The sequence below is a fragment of the Dendrobates tinctorius genome, unplaced genomic scaffold, assembly GCF_039654945.1.
Source record: "Dendrobates tinctorius isolate UK_male_01 unplaced genomic scaffold, ASM3965494v1 ptg000007l, whole genome shotgun sequence".
Taxonomy (NCBI): Eukaryota; Metazoa; Chordata; class Amphibia; order Anura; family Dendrobatidae; genus Dendrobates; species Dendrobates tinctorius.
Window position 1 is genome coordinate 507,809 of NW_027361675.1, and position 13,520 is coordinate 521,328.

A 13,520-nucleotide genomic window follows, 5' to 3' on the forward strand; every position below is an offset into this window, starting at 1 on the left:
CCATACACTGGGACATTCCAAAGGTGGACATCAGACACTGGAGCAGCATTTACAGGGCCCATTATACACTAGAGCATTAGAAATGGGGCCCATTATGTTTGGAGCATTATTTGGGCCCATAAGACAGTGGAGCTTCATCCATGGGGACCAACATATACTGTAGCATTATGTGGAGCTCATCATATACTGTTTCAAACATTATATGGGACCAATGATTTTGTATGGAGAAATAGATGGGCCTCGTCATGAGATGTAAAAAGTGAGGTATTTTTCATTGTACTATACCGCTATTTCTCTGCCGTATCGGAGCATGATGAGTTGTGGTATGTGTTAAAGGGGCGCTCTTTCGCCCAGGGCACATGAAAACCTGCAGCCAGCCCTCCCCCCCCACAAATTTAGCCAAATAACCCCCATTTTTCAGTGCGTAACTTGTATTATGAAGTTAATTAAGGTTGACAAGCTTAAGTAAGAAGAATTGATGCTTTTGGCATTCAAATGGGCACTGTAGGTGTGTTTCCTGTCCTCCTCTCACTGCCGACTTTTATTCCCCATTGACTTACATTGGGTTTCGTGTTTCGGGACGACCCCGACTTTTCCCTATAATCGGACGATCTTGCTCGACCCGACTTTTGGAAAAGTCGGGTTTCACGAAACGAAACGCGACCCTAAAAAACCAAAAGTCGCTCAACTCTAGTGCTAACACTTTCGGCCATGACTGTATGAATGTGTGTGTTTGAGAAAGGAAAATTGGATTGTGAGGTCCACTGAGAATAGTGATTGTTGACAATGCCAATAACGTCTGTACAGTGCCACAGAATATGTTGGCACTATTGAAGCAACAGGAATAAAAATAAAGCATACTCACATATCATTCCCTATTCGTTTTTCCTCTAATTTACATTATGACATGCATAGCTTTTTGCTAGTTTGGAAGTTGATACAATATCCATATTCATAATGCCTTATTCAGATCTGAACTCAGCACTACAGTGCAATAGTGCATACCTTCCAACTCACTATTTTTTTGGATTATCCCCTCAAATAATCCCTAGGTAGGCTCAAGTAAATGTGTCGCAAACTGGACAGATCTGAGTGTGGCTTGTTGACCAATAGTCTCAAGCTTTGGTTCATTTGAGGAGACGAATAAGTCCATAAAAGTGTATGTTAAAAATATTTAGCAAAATAGACTGTACATATTGTCTGCTTGGCAGACTATTCAATAACAATGCAGAGAAACTGCAGAAAAATAGTCATCCTATCTAAGACTGTTAGTTAGTTTTAGCCATTTATTTACTTTACATTTGTATTTTTGTCTATATAATTATTTAAACTATCTGTTACTTTTACCATCCAGGGAGAGCCAGGACCTCCAGGAGAAGGAAAAAGGGGACCACAGGCAAGTACATAAATGATGACTTTTAATATGCAGATGTAAATTTTTTTTTTCAAGAAAATTAGAATAATTATCATCATCAGGGTTAAATACTGACCTCAAAAGTGTATATTTCATAGGGAGAAAAAGGAGATTTTGGCCTACCTGGAAAACCAGTGAGTACCAAAATTCATTATAATGTACAGTGTTGAATGTACGTCTCAGTCGCATTGCCATGTTTGGATATGCCACCTTTCTTTGCTTTCATATGTTTTATATAGACACAAATAGTTTTTATATGAATATTACAAAATCGCCATGAGGTGGCGCTTACAGTCCACAGCATGGACGTTTGTGAACATCTCAATAAACATTGATCAATCTATTAATTAATTAACAATTAAATATTTGGTAACTGTAATTATAGGGACCACCAGGCCTCCAGGGCTTTCCTGGATTCACTGGCCCCAAAGGTGATAAGGTGAGTACACAATCTAAATGATACACTTTAAAAGTAATATTGGATTTCCATGGTTTGATATAGCAATTACAAATGAAAACACATTAAACAAATCAGCCAAGGAGAACTAGTGCTTGATAAGAAGTCTATACCAGTATATGTTAATCTGCCTGACTAAGGCTAGTTTCACACTAGCGTTTTTTAGTGCTGCGCTTTGTGCGCAATAGAATCGCATACAAAAAATGCATCATGCGTTTTGTATGCGTTTGCTTTTTTATGCGAATGCGTTATAACCAGTTTCTAGCCATGTTAACACTTAAAACGCATGCGATTTTAAACGCAGGCGTGCACATGTCCATGCGCACGCCTGCATTCCCATAGACTGTAATGTGATTTTTTTTGTGCATTCCGTGCGCAAGCGTGCGCATGCGTTTTTTTGAGACAGGTCGGACCGACCAAAAATGCAACAGGTTGCGTCCAGCGCGCCTAAGTGCACACTACAAAAAACACATGCGCACGAAAACACATATGAACGCGTGCATACGCTAGACCATGTTCCCCCATGTTAAAGATAGGGGCGCAGGACGCATGCGCATGGACGCGCACGAAGCGCAGCGCTAAAAAACGCTAGTGTGAAACCAGCCTAAGAGTGGATCTTAGTCTACAGTTTAAATCAGCTATACCAAATGCTTTATCCTTCATCATTCATGTAATAAGTACAAAAATATTAATAATTATATTGCAATATCTAATAGGATTAGAAAAGTGTCAAATATATTACAGTGGACTAATGAAGAATTAATGTTGCAGGGAAATACTGGACAAAAAGGGGCGACAGGAGCTCCTGGAATACCTGGCATGGGAGCCATTGGACCTCCTGTAAGTACAAAGAAGTTGTTAGATAATATAATGTAAACTTTAAACCTTACAAACAAGCTGCCAGTTACATCTGGTTGTACAGCTTTCTGCCTAAAGCGGGTTTTACACATAGCGATATCGCTAGCAATATCACTAAAGCATCACCGATTTGGTGACGTAGCAGTGATATCGCTAGCGAAATTGCTATGTGTGATACTTACCTCCGACCGGCTCCCCCGCTGTCTGTCGCTGATCGCGTGAGATCGCGCAGCTCCATTTCTCGTCGGGCGCTTCCAGCTGGGCTTCCTGTGGCGCTGACGAGCGACGTGTGGAGGCGGGCGGGAGGTCGTCAGGATTGCCTCATCTGAAAGGTAAGTATCATCCGCTGTATCGCTGCTGCATCGCTGTGAGATCTGCCTGTGTGGCAGCTCACTAGCGATCATTTAGCGATGCACCAGCGATCCTGACCGGATCGTATCGTGGTCTGCATCGCTGGTGCATCGCTAAATGTAAAAGGGCCTTAAGTTGCTTATCATTTGTGTTCCAAGGGCAAGACCTTAACAGAACAAACACTGATAACCTATCCTATATTACTCTACACATATATATGTATATTGTGACAACTCAGGGGCACATTAAGTCGTGGGATTTCCATCTTCTGGGGTATGTAGTCTGCACAAGAAGAAATTATACTTCTGGGACGCCCTCACACCCAGGGCTGTGGGGTACTCGGTACCGGGCCCGATTAGCTTTAATGGGAGATGTCACGGCAGATAGGACCCGGCCCGTGGCCCTGGGCGCCCATTGTAAAAGGAGAATGTCAGTGTGCTTATGATAGTGAAAGTTTATAAGTGATTCGTGACGCCACCTGTGGTATTCGGCAATAGAGATGCAAGCCGACGCTGCAGACAGATCCTCTGGGACAGATGGTGTGGTGCAGCAGTGATGTTATAGCCCTCCACAGGCAGGGCTGTAGTCCCAGGGCAGTGTAGGTGAAGTGACACTTAGATGGTGTAGTGTCAGGTGCGAGGGATGTAGCAGTGCAGGGCAGGTTGGTGCAGGAATAAGTGGAGGACACCAGGGCATGTAGTTCCAAAGCTTTACTCAAAGTCTGTTGTACAAACAGGTGCCTGCTTCCGTGCCGTGTCCTCTGGGTTAGGGACTCAGTCAACCTCCAGGCCAGATGGAATACTCCTTTCCAACACTCCGCCAACATATGTGCCTTTTCTGAATGCCTCCTCTTATAGCGCCTTTGAGTGAAGTACTCCTAGTATTGAATTACACTGGAGTTCCTCCTGTCAGATGTTCCTATGAACTCTACTTGTACGGCAGACAGCTGTAGCCTGCTTCGGGGACTCCTTGCTGCTAAGTCCCGGCTCTCTAATATGTTGCTGTTGTGCCCCCAAGTCTGATGTGAGAATAAAGCGGTCACTACTTCTATTCCTCCGGTGTCTGCTGCAGGACCATTAGTATCCGAGCAACCTCGGGGACCGGACCCCGGCCTTGCGCTTAGAACTTGAAAAGGGTTCTCTTCTAACCCTGGTCATTGTTCTCTTATTCTCCTTACGTTCCGTGCTAATCCCTCTTCACAATGGAGAATCAAGCTTCCTTTCTCTGTCTCTTTCCTGTGCCAGCAGACCCAGATCACTGTGGCCTGCTGCAGCACTTCCTTCTTCCATCCCTCTCCCGGGGATCTTCTCTGTCTCACACTCTGTCCTTCTACATCCTCACTCACTGACTGAGTGCAAGACTGACTGACTGACTCAACTCTTCCCGCTCTCTTGTGCGAACTAAACTCCACCCACCTCCCAGCATGTTTCGTGTTCCAAGCAGGGAGCCACCAAGGGGTGCTTTGCTATGCTCCAAGCAGGGAGCTGCCGAAGGTGCTTTGCTACACTACTTTGTGGTGTGGGGTGCGGGTGATGGAGTGTGGTCAGGTGTTTCCACCTTACGTGGATGGTGGGGCACCACACCTCAGGAGGAGGTGCAGTACCTCTGTGGTGACTGAGCCTCGGGGCGCCACACTTCTTTTCCAGCACGGCAAAGCTATTCACATCAAAACCAGTAATCCAATGACTGACAGCCTGTTCTACAGTGCATCATTGAAGAGTCAGCTGTCAGTGCCGGTGCATACTTACAGCCGCCGCTCTCACTTCTGTGAGCAGTGAATGTAATTACTCTGGGCAAACCTGCATAACTGAAAGCCAGCATGCCATGTCAGTCAGAGGCCACACATTCTAAAATGCTACCTCGGATAGACTTTGTGCAAGTCACTCCATCTGGCAAATTCAAGAGGAATACTTCATCCTTTAACCTTGTACAGGTATCTGGACTTAAAATGGTGTCTACTGGATTACTTCCATGGAAGAGCTGCTCTAACGAGAAGCGAACCAGAGTCAAAAGTATAGTCGAGTTTGCAGGGTCAGAATCAGGAGGTCAGTGTAGGGACAAAATGTAGTAAAGAATGGGAATAGTCAAAAGCATGCCGAGGTAAAAAATCAAGACTGTGTATAACTAGCAGTGGACAACAGAATTTCAGGATCTTAAAGGGAATCTGTCACCCCATTTTAGCCCTATCAGCTGCCGGCACCGCCATCAGGGGCTAATCTACAGCATTCTGTAATACTGTAGATAAGCCCCCGATGTAACCTGAAAGATAAGAAAAACAAGTTAGATTATACTCACCGGGGGGCGGGGGCTGTGGGTGTCGTGGTCCAGTCCGGTGTCTCCCATCTTCATACGATGCCGTCCTCCTTCTTACTTCTGCTGCGGCTCCTGCACAGGCATACTTTATCTGCCCTGTTGAGGGCAGAGTAAAGTACTGCTGTGCGCAGGTGCCAGTAAAGGTCAGAGAGGTCCGGCGCCTGCGCACTGCTGTACTTTACTCTGTCCTCAATAGGCGCCGGAACGGACCGCGACACCCATCGGACCAGACGCCAGGGTGAATATAATCTAACTTGTTTTTCTTATCTGTCAGGTTACATCGGGGGCTTATCTACAGCATTACAGAATGCTGTAGATAAGCCCCTGATGGCGGTGCCGGCAGCTGATAGTGCTAAAAATAGGTGACAGATTCCCTTTAAAGTGTCGCCCAGAATGGATGGAACAAAAAGGTCCCAGAGTACTAAAAACTAAAATTGTCACCTCGTGACAAGAGCGAGGTGCTGCCTGGCAAAAGAAGTAGAGGCAAGAAGGGCACACAGCAGCTTCCAGAAGAAATAAAGTTCATTGTCTCAATTTCAGTACAGCAGCCCGGCACCTTCATAAAGCTATTAACCTGCAGATTAACCCTCTATCGGCAGGTTAATAGTGTTATTGGATTCCCATTTAAGCATCTGACATCTCTGATTCTTTTGCTCTTACTGAGATAAGCCAATACTGAAGAACATCCAACTTTGTTCGAGTAGTTTGGGGAAGGCTCTTTTTTGTTCCTGTAAGACTGTCCCATGCATAAGACACAAAAGGTCCAGAAACGCATGGCTGGGGAATTTACAGTGGAAGAAATTGACTGGCCCACCTGACCTCAACCAAATCCAATACCTTTGGGATCAAATAGAATGGAGATTGCATGCCAGACCCTCTCATCCAACATCACTGCCTGATGTCATATATGTTCTGGACAATATTCACACAACAGTATCTTGCAGAAAGACTTCTCAGAAGAGTGGAAGTTGTTACATCTTCAAAAGGAGGGACTAACTCCATTTTGAGGTTTATGAATCTAGAATGGGATGTCATAAATAGAGATGGCAGACAACTAGATGTTCAGGTCCGGCGGGTTTGGCCAAACAGTACCCGGACCCGAACCCCGACCCCATTCACTTTAATGGGGGGCCTGAACATCCAGTATTTGCCACGCTGTCATATGCATGACAGCGCGGCAAACACTGCTTCTGATCGGCGGTGAAATCAAAAGACAGCGTGAGCTAGCAGCTGTGATTGGAACTTTAAAGCAGCTGATGGGAATATACATCAGCCGGCATCTGCGCTGTAAATAAATCCGATTAAAACATAACTGGCGTGGGTCTCCCTGTATTTTTGATAACTAATCAGGCAAAACTCACAGCTGAGGGTTGCAACTCTCAGCTTCAATAAGGCTGGTTATCAAGAATAGAGGGGTCCCCACTCCCCACTCTAATTTTTTTAATTGTTTAAATAAATAATTTTAAAAAAACGGCGTTGTGGGGTCGCCTCCATTTTTGATAACTAGCCTTGCTAAAGCTAAATCCTATAGTTATATGGTAAATAAAGATACTGCCAGAATAAACTCTTTTATTTGAAATAAAACAAAACACACGTTTTCACTTTTATTTAAAAACTAGCTGAAGAGCCCAGCGCTGCACGGGCATAGTAACTAACTATGGTTAGTTATAACAAATTATAATGAATATATCTATACACAGTATGTAAAGCTGAGTGTAGAGCCCCGCCCACTCCACATTGCCACATTCACTATAATATCCCACATCATCCAGTCAGCCAGAGCCACCGGAATACTACCCCTAATATCCCACATCGTCCAGTCAGCCAGAGCCACCGCACTACTACCCCTAATATTCCACATCATCCCGTCAGAGCCACCAGACAACTACCACTAATATCCCACATCATCCCCTCACAGACGCCGGACTACTCCCCCTAATATCCCACATCATCCTGTCAGCCAGAGCCACCGGACTACTACCACTAATATCCCACCTCATCCCGTCAGCCTGAGCCACTGGAATACTACCACTAATATCCCACATTATTCCGTCAGCCAGAGCCACCGGACTGCTACTCCTAATATCCCACATCATCCCATCAGCCAAAGCCACTGGACTCCTACCCCTAATATCCTACATCATCCCGTCAGCCTGGGGTCAGAACTAGAGCGCTGAGTGGATTTGTCCTGACTTCCATACCAATTATCCCTTTAATAGAAGCCTGTGGTAAGAATCAGAGCACTGAGGGACTTACCCTAACTTCCATACCGAAGATCCCTTTAAGAGAGGCCTGGGGTCAGTACCAAAGGGCAGAGTGGATTTGCCCTCACTTCTATACCGGGATCCCTTTAAGAGAGACTGGGATCAGAACCAGAGTGCTGAGTGGATTTGCCGTGACTTGCATACCAATGATCCCTTTAATAGAACCCTGGGGTCAGAATCAGAGCATTGAGAGATTTGCCCTAACTTCCATACAGGAAATCCCTTTAAGAGAGCCTGGGGTGAGAACCAAAGCACTGGATGGATTTGCCCTGACTTCCATACCAGAGATCCCTTTAAGAAAGGCCTGAGGTCAGTACCAAAGTGCAGAGTGGATTTGCCCTAACTTCCATACCAATGATCCCTTTAAGAGACCCTGGGTTCAGAACCACAGAGCTGAGTGGAACGGTCCTAACTTCCATACCAGGGATCCCTTTAAGAGAGACCTGGGGTCAAAATCAGAGCCCTGGATGGATGTGCTCTGACTTCCATATCAATGATCCCTTTAAGAGGGAAGATGTGCCTTCGGGATGGAGGATGTGTGATGGTGATATGAGCAGGGAGGGAGGGATTCATTTCTGTCATGTGCTCTCTGCTCCTTTCAGGGGGGCAGACAATGGCTGGGAGCTTATGTTCCCGAAGATGCTAGATTTCTCCCACCATGTCAGTGTCTGCTAAGGTGTTGTCAAGTAGGAAAACTGAGAGATGCTTAGTGATTGGTTGCAAGGAAAACTGTTGCTCATTGTGACGGGAGTATTCTCCAGAGCAAGGAGGGACAGCAGGCCTGGGAATAATCCAACAGATTTATTGACCAAAAAACAGGAACAACACGAAGGTAATTTGCAGAGTCCCAAAATAAGTCCACAGGAAACTGATTCGGGGGCACCTCCCGACAATCCTTGTGCCAGATCACAAAACCATAGTCCTTTAAGAGTCCCAGAAATCCACCACGATCACACAGAGGCCGAAGCTTCCTCAGACAGCCTCGTCCTTCTCTTTTAGCATCCAACTCACATCTGATCTTAAAGCAAGAATGTATTGTCAGGGCTCCTGGGATCAGTCCATCTGAAGGGGGGTAGGGGTCACACCTACTATTCAATGGTTTGGTCCATCAGAAGATTCTAGAAATGTAAGGGCTCCACTGAGTCTACAGGATGTGTATTGTAGGTTATCTTCTGCTTAGGAAAACAATAGCCAAAGTTCCACTAGCTGTTGACACAAGCCTAAATTAGATTATGGTCCAGGTACATCACAATACATTGCAAAGTATTGGGGGAAGGAGACATGGTTAATTTACAGCAAATACAACCAGAGGAAAGTTACATGACATATTATACAAAATACAGGACAGGGCAAAACTACAAATCATGACAATCCCTTCCCCTCCCAATTTGTGTATGTACTAGAGACCTCTACAGGTCACTGGTTAAGTACACACAGGCATGGCTGACAGGACTCAGGGCTCCTCCTGCCTGGACAGTCCATCTGCATTTTGGTGTTGGCCGCCTCTTCTATACTGTATGGTAAAGTTATAGGGCTGCAGAGCCAGGCTCCATCGTAGTAAGCGTCCATTGTCCCCAGAGACTCTGTTCAGCCAGGTGAGGGGATTGTGATCAGTAACCACAGTGAATTCTCGTCCATACAGATACGGCCTTAGTTTCCTAAGGGCCCACACTACAGCCAGACATTCTTTTTCAACAGTTGCATAGGCCACTTCTCGGTCCAGCAGTTTCCGGCTGAGGTAGGCAATGGGGTGCTCGTCCCCAGCTGCATTCACCTGGCTGAGGACAGCTCCCAGTCCATAAGCAGAGGCGTCCGTCTGCACAATGAATCTCCTCTTGTAGTCTGGAGCAGCCAGAACAGGGTCACAGACCAGAGCGTCCTTCAGCTGGTTAAAAGCCTCATCACAGGCTGGAGTCCAGATCACCAGCCGGGGCATCGTTTTCTTGGTCAGGTCGGTAAGAGGCTTGGCCACAGTGCTGAAATGAGAAACAAATTTTCAATAATAACTGGCAGTGCCCAAAAAAGCCATAACTTGTTTCTTAGTTTGGGGTACAGGCCAGTCTCTAATAGCCTGGATTTTGGCAGGTTCGGGACGGAGCTTCCCTCCTCCTACTCTATGCCCTAGGTACTGGACTTCACCCATCCCCAATTGGCATTTATCTGGTCGAATGGTTAGGCCTGCTGCAAGAAGCAGGTCAAGAATAACGGCTACTTGGTTCAGATGTTCCTCCCACGTCTGGCTGAAGATGGCGATATCATCCAAGTAGGCACAAGCAAAGTCACCACATCCCCGGAGGATCTGGTCCACCATTCTCTGGAAGGTGGCCGGGGCATTCTTCATTCCAAAGGGCATATTTAGGAATTCATACAGACCAAAGGGGGTTATAAAAGCGGACCGTTCTCTCCCCTCCTCCGTCAGAAGGATTTGCCAGTATCCCTTACTGAGATCAAAAATAGTGACATATCGGGATCCAGCCAGTCGGTCTAGAAGTTCGTCAATACGAGGCATTGGGTAAGGATCACTGACGGTATGGTCGTTTAGTCGTCGATAGTCCACACAAAATCGAGTACTCCCATCCTTCTTGGGTACTAACACCACAGGAGAGGCCCAAGGGCTATGGGAGGCCTGGATTACCCCAAGCTGTAGCATCTCCTCCAGTTCGTGCTGCATGGTGTTTCGAACTGATTCAGGTACCCGGTAAGGAGCCTGTTGTATGGGACGGATGCCCTGAGTGTCCACATGATGTTGGGTGACGGTGGTTCGACCTGGTTGGGATGAGAAAGCAGCACGTCTCTGTTGAAGCACTCCCAGCATCTGTTTTTTCTGTAAGGAATCCAGGTGATCTCCCAGAGGAACCTGTTCCACAGTGGATGGGGCTCTCGCTGCTTCCACGAGATCAGGTAGGGAGTCCTCATCCTCTTGACCGTCCTCTGAAGCTAGCCGACAGCTTGCTATCATTGGAAGGGTCCGGTCATGGTACTCCTTAATCATATTCACATGGACAGTCTTTTGTCTTAGCCCCTGATCATCTAAAGCAAGAAGGTAATTGGTGTCATTCAGTTTTCTGAGAACCCGGAAGGGACCCTCCCATGTTGTCTGCAGTTTATTCTGCCGATGGGGAACAATCATTAAGACCTGTTGTCCTTCTACAAACTCCCGGTAGCGTGCTTTACGGTCATACCATGTCTTCTGTCTGGATTGAGCCATCCGCACATGACTCTGGGCAAAACTAGCAAGTTGGGCCAGGGTTTCTCGCAGCTTTAGGACATAAGGGACAACAGGGGCCCCTGTATCTTCAACTTGCCCCTCCCAGTATTCCTTGAGCAGGGTTAAGGGTCCTCGGACCTTTCTTCCATAGAGTAGTTCAAAGGGGGAGAACCCAGTGGACTCCTGGGGAACTTCCCGATAGGCAAACAAGAGATGGGGTAGGTACTTCTCCCAGTTTGAATCTCTGTCAGTGAAGGCCCTCAGCATATTCTTCAGAGTGCCATTAAATCGTTCACAAAGTCCATTTGTTTGGCGATGATACGGGGTCGTGCGGATCGCTCGTACTCCACAGGTGCGCCACAGACACTGGACCAGCTCTGACATGAACTGGGAGCCTTGGTCCGACAAGATCTCACTGGGAAATCCTACTCTGGTGAAAATAGTAACCAGGGCCTCGGCCACCTTGGCTGCAGAAATACTTGACAAGGCCACCGCTTCTGGATATCGGGTGGCATAGTCCATAACAGTGAGAATGTACTGCTTTCCAGATTTACTTGGTTTAGCCAGAGGTCCAATGATATCAACAGCTACTCTTTGAAAGGGTTCTTCTATTATAGGGAGTGGTTGCAGGGGTGCCTTTGGGTGATCTCCGGGTCGCCCTCTACGCTGACATATGTCGCAAGTTCGGCAGAAATGCGCCACTGCTTGGGAAATCCCAGGCCAATAGAAAGATTGAGTCAATCGCCTCTCGGTGCGGGTTTTGCCTTGATGGCCAGCAGTAGGAATATCATGAGCAAGGTATAATAGGGGAATTCTGTATTTCTGAGGAACAATCAGCTGTTTGCAATAAGTCCAGGGCTTATCTAGGGAGTCGGCATTGGTAACCCGATACAGAAGTCCATTTTCTCTGATAATTCTTTCTCCATTCTCCCCTAGCTGCCCTATTTCAGCTCGAGCTCTAAAACTAGCTAGGGTGGGGTCAGTCTCCACTTCTTGTCTAAACTGAACTTTATCCCAGGTAACATTCATATTATCCCCACAAGAAGAATCACTCACCGGCTGTGACGGCGGTTCTGGTGGCCTCATTTCCATGGATGGGTTGTACACGTCCACATTTGCTGCTCTCTTGGCTTGACTTCGGGTTACCGCACCGACAAAGTGGCAATGAAGATTCCCCACATCATTTCCTAGAAGAACGTCTGCAGGGAGGCCGCTCATCACACCGACCATGCATTGTTTGGCCCCAAAGCCATAATCCAGGGTCACACTCGCTCTTGGAATATATCTCTGGGTACCTCCAGCCAATTCAATGGCAATTCCTGGTCCCTTCTGGTTGAATTACTCGGGGATCGGCTATGGTGAGAAAAGCCCCAGTGTCACGGAAGCCAACAACTTTTTGACCATCCAGCACGACCTCCTGTAGATGTTTGTGCTGAAGATCAGAAGAACAGGTGGCTGGGGCTCGCACCCCATAGACTCCTGGTAGGGAAGCCAGGATATCAGAGTCACTTGGCAAGTCATCAGGCACTGAATCCATCTCTTCTCCAGGTGAGGGGGTCTGTAGATAATGAACAGGCAAAGGCGGTCTGTAGGTGTTCTGCCTCCGTACACCTGGACATTGGAATTGCATATGCCCGGGCTGCCCACATCCATAGCATCTGCGCTCTGGGATTCTTCCTCCACGTCGTAGTCCCAAAGGTGGAGCAGGAGTAATGCGAGGCACAGTCACACGAAGGTCACCATGAGTTGATGGTCTAGTGGGATGGTGAATATTGGAGGCAGAAGGACCATGGGCCACCAGCGTTGGGGGGCTGGTAGTGTTTTTCTCCCTGAGTAGTAATTTTTTCCACTGAGGCTTGATGGTGAGAGCCTCATCAGCTAGAGCTGCAGCTTCCTCCACTGTTGCTGGTCTCCTTTCACGCACCCATTCCCGTATCTCAGCGGGGCACTTAAAATAAAACTGCTCTTTTAGGATGACCTGCAGGAACGTTTCCCAGGTTATGGCCTCCTCTGCCTCCAGCCAGCGATGACATATATGTTTGAGTTTGTGAGCATACATCTTGAAGGACACTTCCTCATCACAGGCTAAAGTACGGAACTGAGTCCTGTAAGTGTCTGGGGTTACAGCATAATGTTCTAGAATAGTCTGTTTAATCTCCGCATACTCACAGTTCAACCGAGGGTCCATAGCTCTATAGGCTGCGGCAGCTCCACCCTCTAAGAGCCCCACAAGATGTCGGACGCGCTCCCTTTCCGGGACTTCCATTAATCGACACTGATGCTCAAAGTCCAGGAAGAAGCCCTCAATGTCACCGGAAGCCTCATTAAACGGCTTGAAGTCTTTGCGGGACACTCTGGGGAGTTCCCTCATGGGGGATGCTGTGGGTACAGTCTGTCTGGAGCTTCTCGCTGCCTCCAAAGTGATCTCCCTCTCCAGCATTGCCCTCTCCTCCATCCTGCGCTGCCTCTCCTTGGCTGTGCGCATGACCTCCCTCTTATCTTCTATGGTAGCCTCTTCTCCCAGCAAGGCCATCTCCTCCTCGTACCACACAACCCACTGACTTTTTTGGGTATTTACCTCCGACTGCCGCCTTTCCTCTCTTTGCTGTGAGGATCCTTCCTCAGCATCATCTTGCAGGTGAACTGCTTCCAAAG

General features: G+C 47.2%; 1 protein-coding gene across 1 annotated transcript in view; it reads left to right on the plus strand.

Annotated features, from left to right (window-relative positions):
• COL16A1 (collagen type XVI alpha 1 chain) overlaps window positions 1-13,520 on the plus strand; it is a 375,234-nt gene that overhangs the window by 288,119 nt on the left and 73,595 nt on the right. Inside the window, exons 34-37 of the mRNA XM_073571772.1 lie at window positions 1,355-1,396; window positions 1,513-1,548; window positions 1,800-1,853; window positions 2,643-2,711. Coding sequence (XP_073427873.1) covers window positions 1,355-1,396; window positions 1,513-1,548; window positions 1,800-1,853; window positions 2,643-2,711 — 201 coding nt within the window. The remainder of the gene's footprint in view (window positions 1-1,354; window positions 1,397-1,512; window positions 1,549-1,799; window positions 1,854-2,642; window positions 2,712-13,520) is intronic.